The following is a 27,765-nucleotide window of genomic DNA, read 5'->3' on the forward strand; positions in this document are numbered from 1 at the left end:
GTAACTAACTTGAAATGGATGGAACTCTAATCTTACTGTTTTTTTTTACGTCAAAAGAATAAAGAAACAACATTCAAAACAAAACAAAACAAAAAACAACGGATAACAAATGTCGAAAGACTATTGGATTTGAGGCCCGTTAGTTACAAAACTACACAAGTCATAATATGGCCCACTATGAATTAACTTTATTGTATTTTATTTCATTCGAGGATTCGGTAATAAACGAGTTTATTATTCAGGGTTTCTTGGAAATTCCTGTTTTTACAAACGTGTCTTGTTTCATTGTCGTCTTGTTAATGAATGTTTCTTGGAAATCCTGCATCTACGTGTCTGTCTCGTGCCATGGCGTTTGTTTTACATCCCAGTCTCTATGTACGAGGCTAGCTTCATTGGATATCCCTGTTACTGTATACGTGCAGGTTTTATAAGCGGTCCTATCAAGATACATAAAATAAGGCGCAGCTTTGCTGAGTTAATAACGGTTAATTATAAAAGTTAGCGTTCGCTGTTGTTTTTGTCTTCTACCTGTGACTCCTGGACACATTTCATAACGAGGACTCTACACCCAATATCGCGCCTGGTGGGGAACCTATTATCCCCACGCACCCCCCTCTAACGGCCCCTAGACCACCCCGTGGGGGGCTTTGTGTCAAATGATATTTTTCCGTTATGCAATCACTAACCAAATTAACCTACATCGAGAAAGCGCATTTCATTTCCTGAAAATCGTGAATTTAATGGCGCACAAGTTATGAACACCTTTCTCATTTAAATGAAACGAAGCCAGAGGGCTTGCACTCAACTTAGTAATTTTTTCAGAGGGTTTGATTGGCGGGGAAGCCAGCAAGCTGTCACTGCGGACGTATTTAGTGTGAAGTTTGCATCCATTCTAGTTCATGGATATCTTGCCCGGCTCGCTGTATCATCGCCGATGTCTGAGTGAAACCAGGTATTTATCATATTTTTTTATGACTTGGAATATTTGTCCTCTTGCTATACGGTGAAGATCCTTTGAGTACTTGAAGTTTTGCCATTTAGATTAATTATCTAAAGAGCTGTTAGTTAATCGTTTCCCCTATGTCCGTTTGAGTTTATGATACACAGCTTTTTGCAGCTGTGTGAGTTTATGGGTGAATACGCACTTCTGGAAAAGGAGTCCTAATACATTTGCGTTATATTTATTTTTACAGTTCCCTGTTTCGTAAAGAAGATATCATATGGGAAACACGCAAAAAAAATGACCTTGTAATTTCGGCGAAAATGGCTGAAAAATGGGACAAAGCAATAGTTCTATAAGGATATTGCAAAACATTCAGTTAAATAATGCCGTTAACAAAAGACGGAGTTAAAAATGCGGAAAGCACAGCTTGCTCAAGTGTTGACCATAAACAAAGATATTTCAAAGCATGATAAAATATCAACCTCTGAGACTATGATATAACATCTTTTCTCCCTTCTGTATATTTGTACAAGAAATTTCATTTAATTTTTCGCTTGTTATCTCACCTGTCGTACGAAAGCATTTTTGTCTATCGGTCGCACGTACTACTTTCCTGAAAAAAAAAAAAAAACATAATTCTGACTAATTAAAAACTGTGTATCGCTGCACAATTTTAGCAGATTTTAAATCAGCAGTTGGGTTTAAATCGCGCAAAAAATAGGTTTCTACGTATTATTTTCGATATTATATGCTGCGGTTTATCTATATTATCAACATCAGGGTGCTAGTCTTGTCAATTTTAGTAGCACTCACACGCTGACTGCAGAGAAGAAACAACTGGAGAGTGGGTAGTAGTCGCATGAAACTAATTCGACAAGAACACTCGAGAAGTCGTATAAACTAAAATCGACGACAAGACTCAAGTCGTTTGAACTAATTCGATAAAGTCGACCACTTCAAATTCAAGGAATAAGTTGCGGAGCATTAGATCTTCACACAGACCTACATAGTTATTGGAGTTTTTAGAGTCGCTCTCGAGGTGCTTTCGGCGTGCTCTCGGGGTACTCTCGGCGTGCTCCCGAGGTGCTTTCGGCGTGCTATCGGGGTACTCTCGGCGTGCTCTTGAGGGGCTCTCGAGGTGCTCATAAGGTACTCTCGAGGTGCTTTAGGGGTAGTCTCAGCGTGCTCTCGAGGGGCTCTCGAGGTGCTTATGGGTGCTCTCGGGGAACTCTCTCGGTGTGCTCTCTGGGTAAAATTACCAAGTGATCTTAGGCTGTACCCATAAGCCCTCCCCCCCACCCCCTAAAAAATACATTAATAATGTATAAGCATAACGCGAGCAAGACACTCAAGCCTAAAGGGCATTTTGTCTTCTAAATCGCACTTTATCATAGCGAGAGTCAGCAAACTCTTTAAAATGGCTAAATCACCTTCTAGACTTTGTTGATCACTTTGAATTTATAACGGATTACAAAATTAGGATTTATTCTCAACAGTTTTCGGTCTGTAGATTCTAGCTAAGAGCGATTACCTCCGGACTCTTGAAGGGCAAAAATCATTATCCTTTTTTGTGGTCATGGTTGAACATATCACGTTTTAAAGAGACTAGCTGCTATTTTTACAAATTCTAGCAAAATACAAACTGTCAGAAATCATTCATTAACAAAGGCTGATTTGAGGACGCTAATGCGATACTTTCGATTGAATTTCGTAAATAAGCATGTGTCTTTAATTTTAGGGAATATTTTGCGATTTTCACCCCTAATTTGTCTTCAAATACTGAATAAAAAGGACAAAGATTATGCTGAAAAGAGCGTTTTGAAAGATTCTGATTCTTCAATAACCTCAAAGGAGAGAGGTGATAGTTTTGTCACAGCAAGGCTGCTCAGTGTTGCATTCACTATTTTCCTTGCTTCTTTGACATGCTCCTATTCCTATGAATGAATAAGAAAACGCTCTGCCCTTTGTAGCAGCAGGAATTCAAAGAACAAAAAAGAGCAGGAAAAAGACTACCTTTGCATTTGCATACCACGCTAAAGTTTATAAAATCCCCCTTTTTAGTATTAGTATTTAATTCGGAGGAACATTAAAGAATATACTAAGAAACGGAGCACTGAAAAACATTTCACGCAGAAGTTGCAAAGCCCAACTTATTTTCTTTGATTTTGTACGGAGTACGGAGAGAAAGGAAACTGAAGAGTTTGAAAAGAAATTATGTATTTTTTATTTAACGTTCATGTGTATCTCTTTTCGTTGCACATTTACATCTGTATGATTAATGAAATGTTTTCGTTTAATTTCCCTGTTGGGTGAACAACTCTGGAAAATGTGGTTGTCAAGGGTTCGTAATGAGAATGTTCTCGAGTCTTTCAAACCACTTTATTAAATTGCCTTGTAAAAGACCGAATTTTATCATTTTAGAGCATCAAGATTGCTTTCTCTCAAAGCTATTTGAGACAAGACAATTTTCCACTTAAATTTTGTCTTGTCAATATTTTTGTAAGTTGAAAGGCGTATGAAATATTAGGTGAAAATTATAACAACACGGCGAAGAGGAAAGCACGCAGAGAAAAATTTTAAGACACACTTTCATCGGAGACGCATCACTCGCTGAACCTTTTAGTACCCTAAATTCATCCTCTGTTTATTTAATTACAGATCTAGAATGTGTCAGTCGTTCGGAAGAATAGAAGGCTTGAAGTTTGCGATCTATCCATATCTCCTGCTGAGCTAAATCAAAATGCTGCGAGCGCTCTAAAAGGTAATGTCCATTCCAAACTTGTAAACCTTCTTTTTACTTGATGTGGAAAATAATCTTTTTGTATTTTTTTTTTTTCAACATTTATTTTTGGATCTAACAATGGGGATGAGTGAAATGGCGGCTTACAGCACGCGCGCCTTGAAAAGTAGCATAATAGCACCGAAGGGATTTCACTGTTACCCTCGCGGGGAGCTAAAAGCTAAAAAGGCCAGAATGGCTTGTTTCTGTTTGTTTTTACGACTGTAGCTATGTATTGTAGTTTAAGTGCATTTTTATTCACTTTTTGTCTTAAAAAGAAAGCACTCGAAGATAAAGTCAAACAGAACAAATGCTGTTCGCTTAAGTATCTGGCACACGTCAGCCGAATACATATTGTGCCGAGTACTCTAGGAAGCCAATTTCAACTAAAGACTTTAAAAGCAATTATCGTGAAAATCTGCTTTGCCGATAGAAAATAAATAAACGGGTAGCGTGTCGGCATTACCTTTAGAGATAAAATTTCACTTCCTAAAATCGATCTGTCTAATTTTCGATTGATTAAGATGATGGAGACAGCCTTCTGGTATCGTGAAACGCCACATAATTATAAATTTTAAATTCTGTGGGTTCATTCAATCTTTCAATTCCTTTTTCCTAAAACGCCTAATCACATGCGTCACTTGAAAATCCAAAAGCTCAGGGTTTTTTTTTATCTTATTTCCGCCATAATTTAAGGGAGCTATATTTTATTTGTTGGCGTCACTTCGGCGGTCCGGCCACTCGTATTCAATTTCTTGAGTAAACTCGCAAAAGAACAGAGCAAAAGAGCTACAAAGTGATGCTGTGGCTGAAAATATGCACTCTATATGGTGAGTGCTTTCTTTCTTAAAAAACCTTGTTGCGCTATTTATCATATATCTGTAAGCGTAATACATGTCTAAGCATTTTGTCTTGTGTTGCAACCCAATATTTTTTTCCTTTTCTACTTATCCATTAAGGTTATATCTCAGAAGATTTTTGCCCGGAACTTAACAAAAACGCAGCTAAAACGACAGAAAAGGAATGTCCGAGATCGAACTCGAGGTGAATTGTGTGAAATCTTAGGCTGTATTATTATATCTCATTTGCTTAAAGGAAAAGGCTTCTCTAAAGAGTAGTAAATAACTTGTGTGATATTATTTTACTTATATCTTTTCGTTTTAACAATGTGCACTTTTTTACTTGTTATTTTATTTTTGCTAAATCTTAAAAAGACGATTACTTCATATCTCTTAAATGCTTTTTTTTTTCTTTTTTTTTTTGTTGGCCAACCAATTAGACCCTGGTATTAACATGTAGCGAATATCTTTATAGCCTTGCGCGTGTCCTTCGGCATTAAAAATATTAGATATAGAAACCTGATAACCTGAGTCAATATTCAAATGCAAAGTGCCATAATAGCAAAGGATAGAGTTATTAAGTTATCAAGCATCGGCTGCAAACGGCGCGTGCCTTCTTGGGCAAATTTCTTCAAAAATGTGTTTATAGGAAAAAAACATAATTGCAAATTAACAGATTCAGTCAAACCAGATAATATAGGGGAAAACATCACAGACAAGTTTAGGCAATCATGCCTTATTTGGTATACCCATATTTGGGAATAACCATTTACGTCATCCCATTTTTGGTATACATCCTATTGTTATGATAAGCGGATACAGCTGATCGAGAAAAGGTTTTCCACCCAAAAAGATGTTTCTAAGGTTAGAAATGCCACGTGACTGAAATTATATCATCATTATACCTCACCCTGAAAGAAGTTGCTGTATATTCGAATTTATCTCCGTCGCAAGCAGTCCACTGTATAGATGAGATGAGCACAATGTCGAAGTATCTGGATGGGAGAGGGCTAGGTCGTGGTGACAACATGATGCGGCATTTAGCCCCTCCCCTATTAATAGGACAACATGATATGGCTTTTAGCCCCTCCCCTATTAATAGGACAACATGATATGGCTTTTAGCCCCTCCCCTATTAATAGGACAACATGATATGGCTTTTAGCCCCTTCCTTAAAAAATCCGAGGGTGATGAATGGAAGTGAACTGGTGAAAAATATAATGATAAAGAAAAAATATAATTTATACAAATGAGCGACCTTTACATATATGCGACGGTGCAATGCGGAATTGTGAAAAACATATTTTGTTATGATCGACCATATATGTGTCGGGGCAGTTATGATTTATTTTTTTTCCTTTTTGAACAAAAAACTATAACATATGTATAGTAAGAGACCGACCATTTGATTCATGCTAATGACAATATCTTTTTTTCCCTTTTGATATTTGTTTCGCTGCTAGCGTTTGAATGATTGTCCGTCGCTTTTTTACGGGACGTCTCTCGTTTTTGCTGGTTCATATTTCTTTTTCACATTTTTGGCTCGAAACCGAGCAATAGAGGTTGCTTTCTGAAGATGACTGGGAGTAATAGTAGTACTATACTGAGTAGTAGCATATAATCTTTTGCTACTACTTTTTAAAAAAATGGCGGGGCCATTCTAAGCTCCTCCCCCTGCCACATAAATGATCTAAAGACCTGAGATGAGCGAGTGGTAATCTTTGAGATTTTCTAAAACGTTAGGCCCAGGAAAATCTTAGAAACACTGATTCCTTCAATTTTAAGTGGAAATTTTCAACTTTCTTTGTCTATGGCGATAAAAAAGCGAAAACATGATTGAAGCGGACTCCCAAATATGGTATGTAATATATATTTAAAAAATGTTTGCGCGAGCTAGAAGAATAACGACAGATTTTCGAGATAAAGACTAACTAGTTGGTGAAAGATAGAGGGGAAGAGCAATGGTGTTTGTGAAGGTTGCGCCTTTTTTTTCACGACTAGATATAAAGAGGAAGCTGTTAGACATTAACGAATTCTTGGATGGCAGCCATTAATAAAAGATCATCGTCATTAAATATATTCAAGGTCGAAAAAGCTAATTATTTCTATACTCTTGTTCCGAGTTTCATAAAGTTTTGTTGTCTGGTAGACTATTTTAATTGATCGCGGCTAAGATATGTTAAGATGATACGAAGGGCCCTGTAAGATCAAGACGAACCACTGGTGTCTTGGCAATAATGCAACATACTTTTTAAATCGGTCAACGGGAATGGACACTTCCCTTAACACTTGGTGTTCTGCAAGGTAGGCAAGGTGGCGATGGGCAGTGACTCTTTTCATAAGTTAATAGAAACGTTTCTTTTTAAATGTCACCATAAACAACAACAACAAAACAAATAACAAAGGTAAAATGCGCACCCCTTTTTTATATTAATATAAACTACAGACGATAATTACTAGCTATTGGATATAATTAGAGGTGAAAAAAGAATACGTGCTCGTTGGAGTTAATGTGAGGCAGTCGCGTAGCCAGAACTACCACGGGAGTGAAAAGTTATAGATATTATCTGCAAAAATATATAAGATTCGGCTATACAATAAGGACAATACATGTAAAAAATATATAAGATTCGGCTATACAATAAGGACAATACATGTCAAAAATGAAATAGTACCACGGAGTCAACACGTCTGATACTGCTTGCCCCAGGCCCCACGGAGTCGCTCTGCCTTGGTGTAAGCAAGCTCACATGACTGGTCAAAAGGACTTCTTGTCTCCATTTCTTACACTTGCCTCGGGTAACACTGATCAAGATGCAGTCATATTGAATCCTATCATTAGTTCAAGGACTTTATGTCTACTCATCGCATCGGGGAGTGGCACTCACCGAGGGGCCGTTCTCGTCTACCACTAGATTAATGGCCATTAATGACTTATTTAGTTTCGTCTATTGCTTACCTTGTGAATTCATAACGACTGCGGTGAAGTAAACTTTTTAAGAACACTAGCTTTACTCACATCGGCACCGATACAGCTGTCCACTGGTCCATGGTGTCAGGACTTCACGTTCCGTCACTGGCCCGACTGGTGTCGCTGTGTATAGCTAGTTTTCTTTTAAAATTCGCTGTTCAGTGACACCATAGATCTGTTCAGTGACACCATAGATCTGTTCAGTGACACCATATATCTGTTCAGTGACACCATAGATCTGTTCAGTGACACCATAGATCTGTTCAGTGACACCATAGATCTGTTCAGTGACACCATAGATCTGTTGAGTGACACCATAGATCTGTTGAGTGACACCATAGATCTGTTCAGTGACACCATAGATCTGTTCAGTGACACCATAGATCTGTTCAGTGACACCATAGATCTGTTGAGTGACACCATAGATCTGTTGAGTGACACCATAGATCTGTTCAGTGACACCATAGATCTGTTCAATGCTCTTGTGGGGACACTAGTTCCATTACTGCACAGTTAAATCAGCCCTTTTGTTTCAAAATGGCAGCGTTTTATAAAATATGTTTTTACTATGTTTTCTAAGTGAATCCTTAACAGCAAACGAAGTCTGTCATTGTTTTTGCACTAACATAAAACTAAAAATTTAGTCAACAAGAAGTGAGTATATGAACGTTGTCGTTTTGGGGGCCCGGCACCGAGGGCCTGGTACCGTGGTTCTTTCAGAGTCTTTCTCCATTGACTAAAGATGGTCACAGTCACTGTTTTTCTCTTCTGTTAACAAGTCATAAGGTTTACAAAGCACCTGCACTAAGGCAACCTTAAAAATGATAAGTCATGCAGGTTTTCCAAATAAGGAATATATTAGTTTCATTGTGTTTCAGTGACCGCGTTTGACAGAAACGACAATGTTTGGCTTAATTTTCTTGATATGATGTGATTTAGCTGTTAATTTTTTTTTGCACTTATGCGCATGCGCAGTGTATACACGTGTAGGGCGCGAGCGGTCATGCTTGGAGAAGCGCATATGATCAATGACGTTTAAAGGAAGCGAAAAAAATTAGGGTTCATCAATAACGTTGAAAGAGATATCGGTTTGGAGGTATTCGTGCGTCGAAACTCGGGCTCCATGTCATCGTTTGTCGCCCACGACCCCTCGAGACAAACAGCGGGAAATCAACGCGTGACGTCATGAAGATAGGGGGAAATCTTTCAGTCTGCAGTATTGCTAGATATCGGCTTGATGCACTCTTACCATCGCGTAGAATATAGTTATACGGCGCATGGATAATCAATTTCACAGACTCTCTCCACCTAAGGCTGGCTTAACACCAAGAAACACTCCAAACAAACAGGTTAGACGACTACGGCTTTTATTTAATTGGCAGATGCTTTTGATGATCAGATCAAATATTTTTATTTGGTCGAGGCGATACACGATTTGTCCCGTGTAGGTAGGATATATTCAAACAAGCTTTGACTAAAAGCAAACTTTGTAAAAGTCCGAACCGAAATTCCTGAGAAAAAAAATCGAAAATAGACCAACCGCAAAAAAAAATATATTTATCGAAAGATGAAATACAAATTATACTTCCCCGTCACATATTTAATAGTTGGTCCGTAATGATAGGTCATTAGATACTTTACCCAATGATATACAGGTGTAAAACATGGGTATAATGATAACTATGCTAACGATAATAATTATAATCACCAGCTCGACAATTTTGCAAACTACCACTTCAAATCCAGAAAAATAAACTTTTCTACATAAATAAACATGTCTAAAAAAATAATAAACTTCTCTAAGTAAATAACAATTAGAGCCAGCTGACAAGTTAAGCATGTGGGTTTTTGTGATGATAAAGTCTATTCATACCTATTACATTGAACATGAACAAAGATATCACATCTACACAGAATCCATGGTCGGCAACTCCATTGCAACTGGGTATCAAATAAATAAGCAAACATGCGTAAACAGAAAACGAATTCTGGCTTAGACCAAGTAAAAAATAAATGTCGCCCGTCCCCGCCTGCGTAATTTTTGGGGACGCCTCAAAAGATTTTATTTGATATTTTCTTACTTTAATGCCTTTTTTAGCCATTTTATTATCATTCACTTCGCCTTCGGCAGTGAAGGAAACACTGGCTTTGCATTTCACAGTGCAGAAAGACGGCTTTTTTTAGTCTTATGATCAGCAGTCAGTCGAAAACCGTCAGTCGAAAGCCTTGGTACGCTAGGTCCTTTGTAGAGAGGTCGATGCCTTTAAAAAACAATAAAAAAAAAAACAGCACGCCTGTTCTTTTTTTTTTTCTAGAAATCCGGATGGGAAACATTTGTATTTTTTACTTGGCCTTAGTAAGCGAAATCATATTGTCTATTTGCCAGTAAACATTTACTAACTTTCAAATACATGGATTCAGTCATTTATTTGTTGTCCATGGACCACTGCGGGTTACGATACCCGTGAACCACTGCGGGCTACGATACTCATGAGCCACTGCGGGTTACGATATCCATGGACCACTGCGGGCTACGATACCCATGGACCACTGCGGGTTACGATACCCATGGACCACTGCGGGTTATGATACCCATGGACCACTGTGGGTTACGATACCCATGGACCACTGCGGGTTATGATACCCATGGACCACTGCGGGTTACAATACCCGTGAACCACTGCGGGTTACGATAACCATGGACCACTGCGGATTACGATATCCATGAGCCACTGCGGGTTACTATACCCCATGGACCACTGCGGGTTACAATACCCGTGAACCACTGCGGATTACGATATCCATGAGCCACTGCGGGTTACTATACCCCATGGACCACTGCGGGTTACGATACCCATGAACCACTGCGGGTTACGATACCCATGAACCACTGCGGGTTATGATACCCATGGACCACTGCGGGTTACGATACCCATGAACCACTGCGGGTTATGACACCCATGGACCACTGCGGGTTACGATAAATGGATTCTCTAGTGCAGCCCTGTTTGGATTCGGCGCATGCGTACGCTGCAGGTGCCAAATGTATTCTCGTAAAGAAGCTAAAACTGTGAAATGTTATGCTAGTTTTACTGAGCACAGTTGAGGATTCAGTCCAGAAAGCGACTCCTCAAAACAGTAAGAAAGGACCAATCAAAATGCAGAATTTGATACACCAAGGTCTCAGCAATCTCACAGGGCCTGGGAACGACATCCCTAAATGCACCGATTTTACATATTTGACTTGCTCTATCTCGAGTATAAATGACAGTTTCGATCACTTGGAACACCCTTTTGCATATATTTTAGTACCTTGTTGAAGCATTCCTTAGAATCAACCTACAAAGCATTTTCTTTATTGATTTTGATCTTGTTTAAAAATGTTTTCTCCCTCTTTCTGCGTTTTAAATGGATGCCTAAAATTTGATACCCTGCAAGCAGAATTTTCTTCCTGTCAGGGGCGGGCGAGTGGTCTGTCAGGGGCGGCCGAGTGGTCTGTCAGGGGCGGCCGAGTGGTCTGTCAGGGGCGGCCGAGTGGTCTGTCAGGGGCGGCCGAGTGTCCCAAAGGTGTAGGTGGGGGGGGGGGGGGGGGGGGTCACGTACAAGCAGTTTAAAAAATCCCAAATATATGATATCGTCTTTTATCAAGCAATCGATTTAAGCATTAACGCTTTATTTATATTAAGGTGTGTAAACCGCGACCCGTTCAAAACCGAACAGAAATGTTAAGGGGGTCCACTTTTCAAGGTGGGGGGGGGGGGTCAGAGGCTCCCTGCCCCTCCCCGTCCGCCGCCCCTGCCTGTTCGTTTCTATCAGTTTAATTTTCCACGTGGTTTATGATATTTGTTTTGAAGTTCGAGTTCTCTATCTTTTCACTTATCACGGATAGACACAAACAGGAAGGTGGCTCTGCTAGCTGCAAAAATTTTGATGTTACTCTTTCTGATTAGTGTATAACATTTTAATTTCCCCAGTTCCCTTTTTCTATCAGCATTTGTCTCTATTTCATTTCAGCATGACGAGTAAAGCTAGACATTTTGATCCTCCGGATCTATTTACTTTTTCGACAACAACATTGTAAGTTTTATAGATCTAGCTTTATCCAAAAATGCCTACGTTTCAGAAGACTTAAAGAATTAATAAGTCTGAAAGCCTATTGCTTTTGTTAGGAGAGCAGATAATATCTCGGTATATCGTGCCAAAATGCGTTTAAACCTCACACAAGTTATTAGTGGCCTTTTTACGAGGACACGAACTGACCGAATAACGTCATCGCTTTTCATGATGGTGTCAAGTGCTTGCTTCAAACCATTAGCCTTATTCTAGCCTATCGGTACTACTTCACAATCAGACCTTACCATTAGCCTTATTCTAGCCTATCGGTACTACTTAACAATCAACAAAAAGCTACTTCACACACAAAGCTACCTCAAACTATACCAAAATGTCACTATTTGTCAGACAACTGCAACTCACATAGTTTTAAACCTATATTGTTTAAAGTAAGAATATAGTTAAATGATATAGTATAGTAAAAAATATAGTAAGAATAGAAAAAAGTGGGACTATTGCACCTATGAACAAGCGTCGTAAACGACATAATAGGCATCCTCATTTGGCACACTTGGCGACAGGAAAGCGAATAATAATATCGATGAAACTGCATCATTATAAAAAAAATTAAAGCTACTGCACACCCTAGTTATAAAATTAGAACGTTCTAAAAAAGACTTTAAGCATAACACCTTATAAGAGCTTTAGTATATGTTGCGCTGTTTACAGCCATAAAACAAAGCACGGATCTTACTTTAAGTTATTTCACTTTGTGAAGCTGGATGGCGGTTTGTGTGACAATGTTTGTCTTATGCTAATGTATGGAGGTGCTTGCGACAGATCAGAAGGACCACTAGAAGTGCTACCATATTTTGATTAGCTACTTGTTATCAGAGTCTCATCAACCATAGGAATATCGAATGAATCAAAGCGTCTAAAATAACATATTAGAGATTTGAACATCTGTAAATTACTGACAATTACAAGCACATTATAAACAAACTTAATTTTGTAAACACTATAGACGCGAATCGCACAAATTAGCTCCTAATGGACTGAAAAATGACTATATGAAAACAATATTTCCTAGTCAAGTGTTTTCTGTTATTGGTATTGTTGGTTAAAGAAATACGATAAGAGATGACTTCTCGGCAAATTCATAGGAAGACATTGACATACATGACATTCCTCTCAACTCTCCCTTTATTTTAAGCTGGAAATCTCTTTCAATTGGTGCAATCGTATTACGAACCTTCACGAAAACGTAAGTCTTTGTTTGATCACGACTCACTAGAAATGTCACGTTTAAAATGCATTTTTTGATTTATCGCATGATAGTCGGTATCGCAGTTAGAAATAGGTTTACTCTCGTTGAGACCTCATTACCTATTTGGAAAAAAATACGTTTTTCATAATTTTGTTTCCTAAAAGTCTTAATAACCCTGAAATATCTGTGCTTATTATTTCGCAGTCTTCAGTGCTCGGTGTTATCTCGTAAAGACATTGTTATCGTGCAAATCATTGAATATCACGGGGCGGAAACACCGCGAGCATTTTATTATTTGCTAGATAGAAGCGTGAAGTGCGCATGCGCGCGGCCTTCGCCTGAAGGGATAAAATCTTGCGCTCGCTTTCTTGCGGACTAATTTACCGTATCGCTTTGAAACATATCAGACATCAGACTGTTTGCTTGTGTTTGTGTGTTTAAGGTCAGTACTGTTCGGTATTCCTTAACGTGTTTGATAATTGTCACTTTTCATTAATCGTTTTTTTTTTCTTTAACGTTTTTTTTAATGTGTATTTTTTTATTTGGCATGAAATCGTTACTGACTATTAGTCTATCGATGCTTACTATTTGGCATAAAAATCTCATGCAAGATTGAACTACTGCCACTTCTTAAAGGAGTAATATATAACCCGTCTACAAGTTTTTCTTTTTATACCAAAAAGTTTCCCGAAAAGACATGAGAATGCCCTGGAGAAGATATCGGAGGGTTAAATAGTTCTCCTTTTTAAATTTTGCTCTCTTTTGATTTCAGGAATGTAAAAAGGTTGGGATTCAAATCTGGTAGGTGAAATACTCTTCCAATTGTCATCATTTTAAGAAGCGAGGGAGAGCAAGAATAGGACGTGACAACTGAGCGCCCACGAGAGCAGACGGGAAATCTTCCATGAAACAGACTTGAAAAACAACTCATTTGGGCCAGACGAGCGATTACGCTTTCGACCTTAAAATATAACCGCCATAACAAGTTAGTCGCATCCGATCGAAGATAAAAGGAAATGGTTTTTATTAATGAATAAAAACAGGATATTTCCTTTTGCCGAAAAAAATTCACGCTGAAACCAAACAATAACAAGAGCGAATAGCAAAAAGCAACATCAGTCAGGTCGTCGTCAGGTCGTCGTCAGGTCGCCATCAGACGGTCATCGCGGCAAAGAGACAGCACTCTAGACCAACAGAAAGCAATCAAGGAGTACAAACATTTTGTTTTTCTTTTCGCGGGAAAAATCGAATAGCAGCAGCAGCTAATACTAATACGCAAAGTGAACGGTCCAGTGAGCCTATCCAACAAGGCTCAAATTAGCGGTACTAACAAAAATACGATCAGGACACGAAATTGAACAGTGACAACAATACAGCAGCAGCAACATTCATCGTCTTGGGTCGTCACAACACTAAGGAATCACACATCAAGGCCCCCTTGAAAAACTTGAAAACTCTTTTACCAACGTCTCTCTACTGTTCTATTTGCACGGTAGATAGAACAATACCACAACTATCCCCTGCTATTTGCCGCCGCGGAGTTTAAAGCTAGTCGCGCGATGATGAGCAATTCCACCAACTCAAGCGTGTCGCTGCATCTGCGCAATTTTGACTCGTGGTACGCGTGGGTGTTCGCGGTGTTGTACTGTTGCATTATCGTCGTCGCTTTGGCGGGAAATATGTTGGTGTGTGGCGTGGTGGCTGTGAACAAAGGCCTTAGAAGGTAGGCGTATAACCCAAATAGTAGGCGTATAACAAAGTCCTTAGAAGATAGGCGTGTATCAAAAGCCTTGGAAGATAGGCGTATATCAAAATCCTTATTAGAAGATAGGCGTATATCAAAAGCCTTGGAAGATAGGCATGTAACAAAGGCCTTGTAAGATAGGCATATATCAAAAGCCTTGGAAGATAGGCGTGTAACAATGGCCTTGGAAGATAGGCGTATAACAAAAGCCTTAGATGATAGGCGTGTAACAAAGGCCTTGGAAAATAGGCGTATAACAAAAGCTTTATTAGAAGATAGGCGTGTAACAAAGGCCTTGGAAGATAGGCGTATAACAAAAGCCTTATTAGAAGATAGGCGTGTAACAAAGGCATTGGAAGATAGGCGTATAACAAAAGCCTTATTAGAAGATAGGCGTGTAACAAAGGCCTTGGAAGATAGGCGTATAACAAAAGAATTAGAAGGTAGGCGTGTAACAAAAGCCTTGGAAGATAGGCATGTAACAAAAGCCTTGGAAGATAGGCATGTAACAAAGGCCTTGGAAGATAGGCGTATATCAAAAGCCTTGGAAGATAGGCATGTAACAAAGGCCTTGGAAGATAGGAATGTAACAAAGGCCTTGGAAGATAGGCATGTAACAAAGGCCTTGGAAGATAGGCGTATATCAAAAGCCTTATTAGAAGATAGGCGTGTAACAAAGGCCTTGGAAGATAGGCGTATAACAAAAGCCTTAGAAGATGGGCGTATATCAAAAGCCTTATTAGAAGATAGGCATGTAACAAAGGCCTTGGAAGATAGGCATGTAACAAAAGCCTTGGAAGATAGGCATGTAACAAAGGCCTTGGAAGATAGGCGTATATCAAAAGCCTTATTAGAAGATAGGCGTGTAATAAAGGCCTTGGAAGATAGGCGTATAACAAAAGAATTAGAAGGTAGACCCATGGCAATAGCCCCGGAAGATAGGCGAAAGTTGAAAGACTTAAAAGACAGGCGTACAAAAAAGCTTATGAAGGTAGGTGTGCAACAAGAACCACAAAAGGTGGAAGTTAATGCGATATCTTCGATTTGGTTTGGTCAATGATGAATTGAACATCTTATATCTGACCTTAACCTTGAATCATATCCCATTAATAGAGAGAGAGCTTTTAAGACTTCTCCGTGCCTTTGGGGTCGTACGTGCACTTGCGTTAAGTGAGACCTGATCATGATAGCCTTTGATATGCTTCTGGATGGAGGTGTCGATATAACTCTTAGTTATATGAGTTCAATCGAACGCCCATTTGACTTCCCCTTCTATCAGCCCCGTAGACGAATATTGTGATGGTCGATAATACGTTTTGCCCAAAGCACTTTTTAAGTTAGCTAATATTTCAAATCGCACAATGCGTTCTCCTGACTTACCTCTCAAGAATAAGGGAGTGAAGCTGTGTCGTATCATACGTAAGCAAATGCGATGCGTTGTTTTGACAAGGAAATGGAGTACTACGAGTGGGATTTTACGAACGATGCGCGAGACCAAAAAAAACTGCGCGTCAGAAATGAGGGAGAGACAGAGATTGAGGTTATTATAAAATAAAACCTTCAAAAGAAAAAGGTGGCAACAACGCAGATTAATGTCTTTTAGAACGATATTTCGGCAGGCCAATACCTGCCTTCTTCAGGTTATAAAAGAGTAATAGTGGCATGTTACAGCTATGTACAAAGTTCATTGATGATTAACTAACGTAAGATAAAAATAGTAATTGAGTAAGGAGTAAATTATTGAAGACGGTAAATAGGGTGGTGTGGATTACTAAACAGCTAAACGGTTTCTTCACGCCGGTTGAGGCCACCGGTTTCAAGAGCGCCAGCGCGAGCTCACAGTGTGGCTTCTCTTGTCCGACGCACACCAGCAGATAGAGGCTGTCCGGTGGTTTCTCCCTACGTCATTATAGAATAGATCCTTCAAATTCTATTTTTTACTTTAGATACGATGGCATTGCCTCTTGCCGCTATAGTACCCTTACATAGAATTGTGTTGTGCTTTTAAAAAAAGGTTATTCTAAAGCAGATCCTTCGAATTCTATTCATAAGTGCCTTCGTGTGTTTAGATTGAAATCCTTTCTAAATCTCCATTGAGATCTAGTGCCGTCCATGTATACACGTGCCCTTCATTTAGTCTCCATTTAGATGTAAACATGTGCCGTTCATTTGAGATTTAATGCACGTGCCGTTCATTCAGCGAAACACAATGTTTCCAACAGCATGCATTTAGTCATACACTCGGCGGGAAATGTGTTTTCCCGGTAAACAATAAATACTAAAAATATGATGCTAAAAATCTTAAATTGATCCTATTAAAATCCGATTAAATGACAACTTGTGTTGAAAACAGCCAAAAATAGAAAAGCTCAGCTGATCCCCCTTTAGGCGACTTGTACTCACAAAAAGCAACTTAATCAGCACTTGCGAATAATAACTGAAAGTTTCAATGTATTTTAAATAAGCATAGAATTAGTTTCATGGATTTTATTTCGTGACGCAGGCATTTCCGTGTGCATTTTGGAGCGAGTTTGCCACTCAAAAGTCGTGACGTGATTTATTAGTGTAAGTCCCCAATTTTGATTAATTTTGCTAATCAATCAATTGCCGTATGAAGCAACACATTGATTATGAATAAGGAGAATATCTACTTTTAAAAGGACTGACGAAACCTTTTTCACATTTTCCTACGTTTAGCCGCTGACCTGTCAGCGGCTTCAAGTAGGCTAGTGGAACTTTCATTTGAAGAATAAGTATTTCTCCCTCCACAGGTTGCCCACAAATCTGTTCATCGTGTCGCTGTCCGTCTCCGATCTGATCACCGCCCTCCTCGCTATGCCCTTTGACGTGGACATCCTGATCACGGGGGGTCGGTGGGACCACGGGGAGGTCATGTGTCGAGTATGGACCACCGTGTACCTCATGACAGTCCCCACCTCGATATTGACCCTCCTTGCGGTGAGCCTGGACCGATACAAGACGCTCAGCGACCCGCTCAACAGGTTCCGCCGCGCGGGGAGGTTTATGACCCGTCGCCGCGCCCTGATCATCATTGCGGTCATCTGGTTATACTGTCTTGTGATGTCTATCTTACCGGTCATCGGAGCTATTGATATAAGCCCATATAAAAGCTTTCTGTTCTACGGCCAGTGCGTCTTCCCGCTACCTACGGCGTTCTCAGTTGTTACTTCGATGGTTAACTTCGTTGTGCCGCTTTTACTCACTTGCGCGATTTACGCGAAGATTTACCGCATCGCTCGCAGTCATTCTTGTGGCTTGCCATCCGCGGGCCGTGCGTCTGTCCGCAATCCTTCCGAGCAAAAGGAGCACGTGCGGAACGTGCGCGCCGCGAAGACAATCTCGATGTTCGTGTGTGCGTTCTTCTGTTGCTGGGTGCCGTACTGCATGGTGAGCGTGGTAAGCAACCTGTGTCCGGCCTGCTTCATGACAACGCCCCCTCATGTGTACCCCCCCTTGCTCATGCTCGGGTATCTGAACTCCGCGCTCAATCCCTTCCTGTTCTCATTCCGCAACAAGGCGTTCAAGTCTACCGTGTGGAGACTGTGGCGGAATATCAAACGCAGAAGGCACCCTCATAAGTAAGTCATTGTCAAACGATATCAGTCACGCCAAACGGTATCATTCACGTCATTCAATCTCAGTCATGTCACGTTATATCATTCATGTCAAGCTGTATTAGTCGCGTCACGCAATATCAATCACGTCACGCAATATCAATCATGTCACACAATATCAATCATGTCTAGCTATAACAGTCACGTCACGCTATATAAGCTTGTATAAAATTTCAATATAAACGAATTTAAACGTTAATTCAAAGATAACAATAACATACACTCTGGAATGTGATTTATCTCGTTAAATAGCTGTCCAACTTCTATAAGGTACAACCAAGTCCATTGTTTGACAATGATACGTAGATCATGCTTGTTTTTTAAACAGATTCTTATCCCGAAGTAGCACTCGGCAAGAAAATGGGACCGACGTCCAGCTCAGCTCATTGCGCAGCCGCGGAAGTACAGCGCATGAGCCCGGGGTCAACAGCAAAACGGAGTCAGTGGTATTCTCTAGTAGCAGCTCGCGAGAGCCGCTGAGCGTCAACGACAAATTGCAGATTCACATAGATACTGAACATGCGCGCTGAGCCATACCACAGGATGACCACAAGCTACCCATAAATCCAGTCTCCACTATCTACCTTATTTGCATTAATCCAAGGAACGTTAATTAAAGGGAGCTCTCCGAGAGTCAGCAGTCCACAGGATGCCCACCAAAGCAATCGTATAATTTGATGACGTAAGAAGCCCATAATTGGACATTTTTGGAAGTTTCTCTGAACACCACAGGTGCCGTTGATTACCAGCTAACCACAGGAAGTCCATCATTGATTACCAGCTAACCACAGGAAGTCCATCATTGAGTAACAGCTAACCACAGGAAGCCCATCATTGATTACCAGTCTACCACAGGAAGCCCATCATTGATTACCAGCCTACCACAGAGAGTCCATCATTGATTACCAGCTAACCACAGGAAGCTCACCATTGAATCCGATCATTGATTACCAGCCTACCACAGGACGCCCATCATTGATGTCCAGCTAACCACAAGATATCCATAATTGATTACCACTTAACCACAGGAAGTCCATCATTGATTACCACTTAACCTCAGGAAGTCCATCATTGATTACCAGCTAACCACAGGAAGCCCATCATTGATAACCAGCTAACCACAGAAAGTCCATCATTGATTACCAGCTAACCACAGGAAGCCCATCATTGATTACCAGCTAACCACAGAAAGTCCATCATTGATTACCAGCTAACCACAGGAAGCCCATCATTGATTACCACTTAACCACAGAAAGTCCATCATTGATTACCAGCTAACCACAGGAAGTCCATCATTGATTACCAGCTAACCACAGGAAGCCCATCATTGATTACCACTTAACCACAGAAAGTCCATCATTGATTACCAGCTAACCACAGGAAGTCCATCATTGATTACCAGCTAACCACAGGAAGCCCATCATTGATTACCACTTAACCACAGAAAGTCCATCATTGATTACCAGCTAACCACAGGAAGTCCATCATTGATTACCACTTAACCACAGGAAGTCCATCATTGATTACCAGCTAACCACAGGAAGTCCATCATTGATTACCACTTAACCACAGGAAGTCCATCATTGATTACCAGCCAACCACAGGAAGTCCATCATTGATTACCAGCTAACCACAAGAAACCCATCATTGATAACCAGCTAACCACAGGAAGCCCATCATTGATTACCACTTAACCACAGGAAGTCCAGCATTGATTACCAGCTAACCACAGAAAGTCCATCATAGATTACCACTTAACCACAGGAATCCAATCATCGATTACCACTTAACCACAGGAAGCCCATCAATGACTACATATAGACAAGTTTCCAACCATTTTGATATGGTAAACTTATATGCCTTCATATGGAGGTAAACCAGTGATTGTTGCAGGCGAATAGTCGTTCAGACAAAGTATTTCTTCCTTTTGGCAAAATATTTAATGTCATGAGAACATGAATCTTTCGTATTGATTCTGCTTACTCGGGTGTGCTCGGGGTGGATTCGGTACTATGTTTGTGTGATTCGGAATTACTCGGGTTTGAGTCGGAACTATGTGAGCGTGACTCGGATTTACTCGGGACGGCTCGGGTTGGATTCTGTACTATTCGTGTGTGACTTGGCCTTACTTTAGACGGCTCGGGGTGGATTCGGTGGTCTCCTCCATTTCTTTATTGTAAAATCAATCACTCAATAAGTCACATTCATAGATTGCTGCACCAAGTCTGCTTTTGTGGTACCTAAGAACAGGAAGATTACTCGGGAGGGGGGGGGGGGGGGGTGTAGCCCAAGCAAGCCTTCCCCTAGATCTGCTCCTACCCCTCCCCACCTTGTACTTGAGTGGTCAACTCTCTTCCCTTTGACCTGTGCCTCCCGTTTCAATATTCCCCACCCTCCTTCTCCGCGATTCAATGTTCCACCACCCCTTTGAAAAGACAGTGATCCCAGTTTTAGACGATGGTCGACTACCATAATTTATATTTCGTGCGATGAAAGTAGGGAATCCGCTCCATCACGAGGGACACTGCTAGCGGTGCGATAGCTCTCAATGAATTTTTGCCTCACCGACTATAGACGTTACTCTCTATGAGCTTCCGTTAGCTGCTATTTTTCATTCTTGAAAACTATGAGAAAGCACCCTTTTGTATAGTCTGATTTGAGAAATATTGCAATATTTTCCATCAAAATTGGTAAATAGCGTACATAGCTTTTGTTTTTCGATGGTTATCTCGAGATTTCATCACGTAGTTTTCCAATATCGAGTAAAAATAGTGATGAATGTGTGTCTGTCAAGGGTTCTTTCAAACTTCCCCTTACAAAAGCAACAGGACCTATTTGATTCATTTTTCGTTTGTGAACTTCTCTTTTTCGAAAAATCACCAGATCCAACGAGCTGTCGGCGAAATCAAAGGTTCTCGTTAAGATATAGTAGACCAATCACTGATCTCAAATCAGATAAACCGAGCCCAAATTGGTTTCCACGCTTAAAACTGAAAAAGAGAACCCAGAAAAGCATGGGGACTTAGTAGTAGCATAGTATCAGAAAGTGATAAAAGTTGTTCCTGTCATTCGGGAGATTTACTTACATAAAATAGCCAGCGGCAAAAATTGTAAACGGTAAATCATTCATTTCTGATGAAAAGGAAATGCTAAAAAATGAAGTAAAAAAAAAAACAAAAATATCAATAAGAATGTGATTAAAATCTAGATCGTGACTGATTCAATGCGTGCGCGTGAAAAGAGTTAAAAAATAACGCGTGCGCTTGAAAACTGTTACAAATATAGCGATTGCGCTTGAAAACTGTTTAAAAAATAGCGCGTGAAAATATCTTAGAAAATAACGCGTGCGCGTGATATCCTGATATCTAAATCCCACCGCAAGGTACCCCGGGATGCCCGAGGGATTTATGTGCCGCATCGTGTTCTTAGTTTTTTTTAAGGGTAAAGGGAAAAACCTCAGAGCAGAATCACAGGTAGGATGGACTAATTTTCATGCAAAATGCGCTACTTAGTATGCCATATAAAAACAATCCGGCTGAATCATGATATCAACAAAGTACTTAGACACAAAGATGTTTGTCCGGTTTACATTTTTACGAAAATCTGCGCTTGTTTGACGTGATTTACTTACCGCTTTGGTTAAAGAAAACACTCTTCAAAGCAAGGTATTTGTTTTAGCCACACAGTAACAATTTAAAATCCAAAGTGTACGTTGAATATTCTATTTGAAAGACTGCTAATATTTTATTTCATTAAGAATTTAGGAAAATATTTAATATTTGCAATAAGCATATCAAAATTTAAAATGAAAACAGCAGTTGAGGCAAGTTTCTTTCAGTTTTCCAATTATTATTATTATCCCTATGTGAAAATCTCCCATACCGTGTATTAGTCGGTCCTAGACGAAACATTATTTTTTTCTTTGATATTCTCCTCCGGTTTATTCTAATATAGCGTTTAAATAACCAGCCTTTTCCAAGTTAAGTCGTGTGTTTATCTACGAGTCGCACGCTTTGTCAGAGAGACTGGCTTCCGGATTTGAGTAAAACTGCTCTCAGTTGAAATCTCGGCGATGTATCTCAATCTCAATTATTCATAGAGTTAATTACAAACAACGTCAATATTATAGTTTTTCGATAGAAAATGATTCATATGCAGGGAACAAAGCTAGACTCTGTCCTCAGTGTTCAGGCGTGTAGTATCCAGGCGGAAACAAGCAGAATAAATCATACAGTGTCCACTTCGGTAGCAAAAGCGTACCACGAGTTGTATAATGAAATTCCACCCCTCTATTCATATGCCCTCTGCTTTGTAACCTTTCAAAATGCCCTGTACGTTGTATCCGAGATAGAAACACTCGAGACTCGTTACGCCCCCTCCAAGAAAGCCAATCACATTTTTACACTCCCTCGCAATATCGAGTCACAAGAATCCATTCCCACCGGCTAGTTCAAGGAACTGAGATCCTTTCAATCAAATATCGTTAATAGGGCATTAGTCCTTTATAGTGGGTGGTTATGTTTAAGTTTTCCTGTAAATAAACCGTTGTATTTTTTAGTGTAAAACATGACAAAGGAGTTGTTGATCGACATTCTTTAAGAGCAGGGAATACTCTTGCCCTCTCACTTGTCTATTATTTCTTAGTGTTAGAGGGTGGTCTCAACAGGCACATTTCAGAGGACAGCGGAAAAGACCCACCCACGTTAATATAAATCGTCTCTATTTAGGCGAGATTGGATGTCGTTTTCTTAACACAAGCGAGTGTCGTTCGTGGAGATTAAAGGTAAGCTCTCGCGGGAACGCCAAAGTTCAGACAGTTTTTATCCTAAGGAACACTGATTTCAAGATGTGCGCTCAATTATTAAATGAAACGGCTACACTTTTCCGCATATTCTTTTCTTTGTGTTTTTTTTTTTTTTAGAAAAAAAAAACTTCTAAAGGGGGAAATGATTTAATTTATTATAATGTTGAGCGACATCTACTATTCGGGCGCATTTTCAGAAATTGAAACCTTTGAGTATAGAATAGAGACCGAAAGTACGTAGTATCAAAAATACAGATCGAATCTTTAAAATAACACGTCCATATTTAAAAAAAAAAACTGTTTAGTTATAAGGTGTGAATATAAGTGTAAAATGGACATATTCGACTGAAGAAAAACACTAGGAAAAATAGTAATGCTGGTACTAAATACGATAAAATACTAATATTGGTCTTACTCCGCTCCTTTTGAAATTTATTTTTTGTAACAAACTCTAAAACCAAGAGATTGGCCCGTTTAGCCATGGAATGACGTAAAACCTTGAACTGTTTTTATATTGAAGGACTTTTTCGCTCCTCGTATATCTATTTGGTAAGTTTGGGTAGTTAAGCGTTACCGGCTTCATCGTGTGGGAAGACTTCTGTTGAATGCATCGAAAACGAATAATAACACTTGAGATTCTTTTCTTTAACTATATTGACTATAGTGAGTATCGTCCTGCCTTGAAAATTTGGTTTAAAATGTCAATATTCATAATGTATAAGCTTACTTATTTTTTTAACAAGGTAAAATGTAGTTTAAAAATTGACGAAAACACGTTGCTCTGAGAGTCGTGCTGTATATCATTTGAGTTGAAGGAGCGTTAATACTTAGTAACCATGAGAAAAATAAACATCCATAAAACGACTTTTTTCTGTTTCACAGATTGATTAAGAACCAGACACACAGCGCTACGTGTGGGATGAAATAAACAATCCGGCGTGCACCTATGACGTCACAGCTGGTCAAATATAAAAAGGCATAAGCCACGGAAACAGTCAAAGCTGAATCAAAGCGGGAATAGCAGTGCAAAACAAGGTCCGCTAAGGATTGGAATTGTCGATGGTTTGACATCAGAAGTCAAGGGCCTTAAGAGAAAAAATTCACCAAAACAGCTCTATTGATGATCGGTAAGATCTGATAAACGTCGGTCTCTTTCGCAAAGTGTAGTTCGTAGAAAAGATGCTTTAATTGCACTGATATAAGGCAATTGAGCTGATAACTGATCACTTAGATCGAAAAAATAAAAATAGAAACTGACACCGAAACCGAAACAAAGACGAAAGCCGAAACGAGAATACAAGTTACTGGATCAGCAAATTCTAGAAAGAAAAAGTGATCTTGAGCTTTAAACAAATAGGCAACAGACAGTTCGGATACTGAGATAAAATACCAAGACCCGCATTCATCATGGATAGCGGTACAGCTAATCGAACATGGACAAGCAGACTTAGCGCAGGTCCCCACATGTCAACGTTTGTCAAGACGTCACCTAGCAACCATAGTGGGACCAACCAATCAGGAAGCTACAGCAAGGAGTTTGTATATGGAATGTGCGCAGGTTACATAGCCGTCATGTGCGTCGCTGTCATTGGTAACGCAATCGTCATTGTCACGATTGTACGTAACACAAGTCTACGGCGCGTGACCACGAACTTGTTCATCCTGTCTTTAGCATTCAGTGATTTGCTGACCGCGTCTTTGGCGATGCCCTTTGACTTAGAGGCCTTAGCTGGGTCGTTACCATGGAAACATGGTCACGTGATCTGTGATATCTGGGCGACCATGTACCTGATAGCGGTGCCGACGTCGATACTGACGCTTCTCGCAGTCGCAGTGGAGCGCTTCAAGACCCTCAAAGATCCGCTCAATAAATTCCGAGAATCGCACTCTGTGACCCACAGGCGTGCGATAATAGCCATATTCACACTGTGGGGCTACTCTATCATGTTCGCTGTCGTCCCTCTGATTGGCTGGCGTAGGAGTGACGTCAGCGTGATTGACGGCCAGTGCATATTTAATATCACGCATGTGTACTCCGCCCTGAGCTCCGTGGTAAACTTTCTCTTGCCGGTCATCTTAACGGCGTATCTGTATGTAAGGATCTTTATGATCGCTCACAGACACGCACCAGGAGCAGCGACTCAGCAAAACACAGATCATAAGGTGAGACCCGCATGAGTAATGGCGTATCTGTACGTAAGGATCTTTGTGATCGCTCACACGCATTGTGGCACAAGGCAAAATATCTTTATGTTTTTGCTTATGTTCAGCTTTCAAGGTGGTATTTTTGTATAACGTTCCTTTTTATTGGAGGGACTGTGTCCCTCGATAGTCGGATCGATCATCCGTAAACTTTTTATGGTCTTTCAGAAGCAACACAGCAATCCTTAGATCATATATATACTTCCGGTTTTCAACCTCCGGTTAAAGCTTAAGTCAATAAAAGGGTTTAGCCATCGATCTGTTATAGCTTTGCTCATTACTTGGTATAACTGTAAAAGTATATAAAAGCTAGTTTTTTTTAGAAAAGTCTCACATGTGGGTTGAGCGTGCGCATGCGCCTTTGTCACTGACGTCAATCGATCTTCTACGGTTCAGTTCAATTCAAGTTGGTAGTTTGCAAACAAAACAAATGCTAGCAAAGCTTTTAATTCTCTTTTATAGTACTTGCCGATTTGCGTCTCTGGGTTTGTGCGTTGTTTGTTTGAATTTGTGCTAAAAGAGCGACTAGCCAAAACTGCGACTTTTAGGTCCGAGAAACACAAGGGAAAAGCCTCTGTTAGCAGGATCTCTGTTTGTAGGGTAATAAGAGAAAGCCTCTGTTCGCAGGGCAAGAAAAAGACTAGGATAGATTTTCACAAGTTGTTTTTCCACAATTTTTCGAATCAACTAAATATCAAACAATTCGCTTATTCATCGAATAACGATTTTGCGCCTTTCTAGAATGTTAACATGCATAAAGACAGTGGCGTGATTAATTATGTCGGGTATTTTACTTTTGCTTCCGAAAAAATAGGGTGAAATTTGACATGCTAGGAAAAGCTTTTCGAACGGAACGACACCAATTAGAATCAAATCTAATTTTAGTCACACGTCTAGTCATCAATGCCACGGAGGTCTAGCGCTTCAGTCACAAGGGCCGCAGAGGCCGGAGTTCGACCCCTAGGTTTTGTCGCAATTTTTTTTTTTTACTTTTACTTTTTATAATACGGATTATAAATATAGTGTTCTTGGTGTGTCATTACATCGAAAAGACAGAATGTATAATTTTTATGTATTCTCAGCATCTTGGATGTGTTAATCCTTTGTTCAGTATCCTGTATATCTTTTATGCGCACAAGAAAATAACTAGAAAAATAAATTTGCATTCACGAGTTGGCTCACAGAACCTTTAATTCAAAGAATAACGTCACCGTTTGGAAAGGGCTTTTCTCCAGAAGGATTGGCTGAATTGGATCGAAATAAACTTTGTCTATATTTGAATTATATTAAATGCAAAATAAACTGCGCGTGTAAGTAGGTTGTAAGTACTTTGTTTAGGGAGAATTTGCTGTACTTGACTGCTGTTATTTTTTCACTAGAAAAGTCGCCTTCCCTCTTTTTTTTCCGGAGTCTTTTTTTTATGTTTTGCTGAAGTTTCCTGTTAGAGAAATAATCCCATTAAGGTCAAAACAATAGAAAAAACTGTTTCTTGAAAAAGAAAGAAAAGAAAACCAAGATAAAAATTCTTTGCCATTGACAAAAATTTTGGAACAAAAATCCACACAGGAAGCCCGCTCATGATCGCTGAATCCACAGGTAACCCCACCAAATCTCTAAAGTCGCACCACAGGCAGCCCATTTATAGTTGTTCTACCCTAACCTAGGCAACCAGCCTATTTGCATTGACTTCTCTCGTTTCTGGATTTGCAGGCGATGTATCGTAACATACGCGCGGCGAGGACAGTCGCTGTCATCGTCTTCGCATTCTTCTTGTGTTGGGCTCCCTTTACCGTTCTCAGCGTTACCATGGCAACCTGCTACACGTGCACGCACGCGGTCTCAAGCGAGCTCTTCTCTGCCTTGCTGTTGCTAGGATACACCAACTCGGCGCTGAACCCCTTTCTGTACTCCTTCAAGGACAAGAGGTTTCGGGTTACCTGTGTCCGGATGTTGAGGTCACTGCGCAGCCGCAAGCAGCCGTCACTCAGTCGCGAAGAGCGCGTGGAGCATGCTGGGAAATTGGCGGTAAATGGGCCAAAGGTGTCTGATGTACTTCCTAACAATCAGCAGATTCGACTGACGAACTTCAACGTCAGACTGTAAAACGCCGTATAGACGAACTAAGTCAGACTGTATAACACCGTATAGACGAACTACTACGTCAGGATAGAAAACGTCGTATAGACGAACTTCAGACAGTATAACCCGGTATAGACGAACTATTTCAGACTGTATACCGCCGTATAGACGAACAACGAAAGGATGTATAACGCCGTATAGACGAGACGAACTATGTCAGACTATTTAACGCTGTAAAGAAGAACAACGTCAGGATGCATAACGCCGTATAAACGAACAACGTCAGTGGTCGCTAATCAAATGGATAGAAAAACATAAAAAACATTTTTAATACCCGAAACGGGTTGAGAATTTTACAAACTGACATCTATTTAGACTTCCAACACGCACTGCAAATGTCTAACCCGGTGCTTTACATTAAAGAGATAACTTGTCCTGAGGTAGACGCA

General features: G+C 40.1%; 3 protein-coding genes across 14 annotated transcripts; 1 reads left to right on the top strand and 2 right to left on the bottom strand.

The window, feature by feature from the left end:
* Positions 1-166: 166 nt before the first annotated feature.
* LOC5505361 lies at positions 167-5,620 on the bottom strand. Of its 4 annotated transcripts, none has more exons than XR_004294109.1 (4): positions 5,472-5,620; positions 1,946-2,188; positions 1,510-1,556; positions 167-437 (listed from the first exon to the last, which is right to left on the bottom strand). XR_004294109.1 is itself a non-coding variant. In XM_032373782.1 (4 exons), exons 1-4 carry the CDS (start codon positions 5,589-5,591, stop codon positions 406-408), a joined length of 438 nt encoding a protein of 145 aa, XP_032229673.1. In that variant the 5' UTR covers positions 5,592-5,620; the 3' UTR covers positions 167-405. The 4 variants fall into 4 exon arrangements, 2 of the variants coding, with proteins under 2 accessions (XP_032229673.1, XP_032229672.1); XM_032373782.1 differs by having other exon boundaries at positions 1,950-2,188; XR_004294108.1 differs by having other exon boundaries at positions 167-1,556.
* On the top strand, positions 833-27,755 carry LOC5505347 (tyramine receptor Ser-2). 9 transcript variants are annotated; one of them, XM_048731279.1, is made up of 7 exons: positions 833-952; positions 3,602-3,704; positions 13,625-14,575; positions 17,368-18,195; positions 18,560-23,014; positions 23,918-25,198; positions 26,948-27,755. In XM_048731279.1, the coding sequence occupies exons 6-7, from the start codon at positions 24,443-24,445 to the stop codon at positions 27,338-27,340; spliced, it is 1,149 nt and encodes a 382-aa protein (XP_048587236.1). In that variant the 5' UTR covers positions 833-952; positions 3,602-3,704; positions 13,625-14,575; positions 17,368-18,195; positions 18,560-23,014; positions 23,918-24,442; the 3' UTR covers positions 27,341-27,755. The 9 variants fall into 9 exon arrangements, with proteins under 9 accessions (XP_048587236.1, XP_032229666.2, XP_048587235.1 ...); XM_032373775.2 differs by lacking the exons at positions 23,918-25,198; positions 26,948-27,755 and having other exon boundaries at positions 18,560-20,454; XM_048731278.1 differs by lacking the exons at positions 23,918-25,198; positions 26,948-27,755 and having other exon boundaries at positions 18,578-20,454.
* LOC125570321 lies at positions 7,666-8,265 on the bottom strand. Its single transcript, XM_048731875.1, has 2 exons — positions 8,239-8,265; positions 7,666-7,959 (listed from the first exon to the last, which is right to left on the bottom strand). The coding sequence occupies exons 1-2, from the start codon at positions 8,263-8,265 to the stop codon at positions 7,666-7,668; spliced, it is 321 nt and encodes a 106-aa protein (XP_048587832.1).
* Positions 27,756-27,765: the final 10 nt, after the last annotated feature.

The sequence above is a fragment of the Nematostella vectensis genome, chromosome 8 (genome assembly GCF_932526225.1).
Source record: "Nematostella vectensis chromosome 8, jaNemVect1.1, whole genome shotgun sequence".
NCBI classification, from domain to species: Eukaryota; Metazoa; Cnidaria; class Anthozoa; order Actiniaria; family Edwardsiidae; genus Nematostella; species Nematostella vectensis.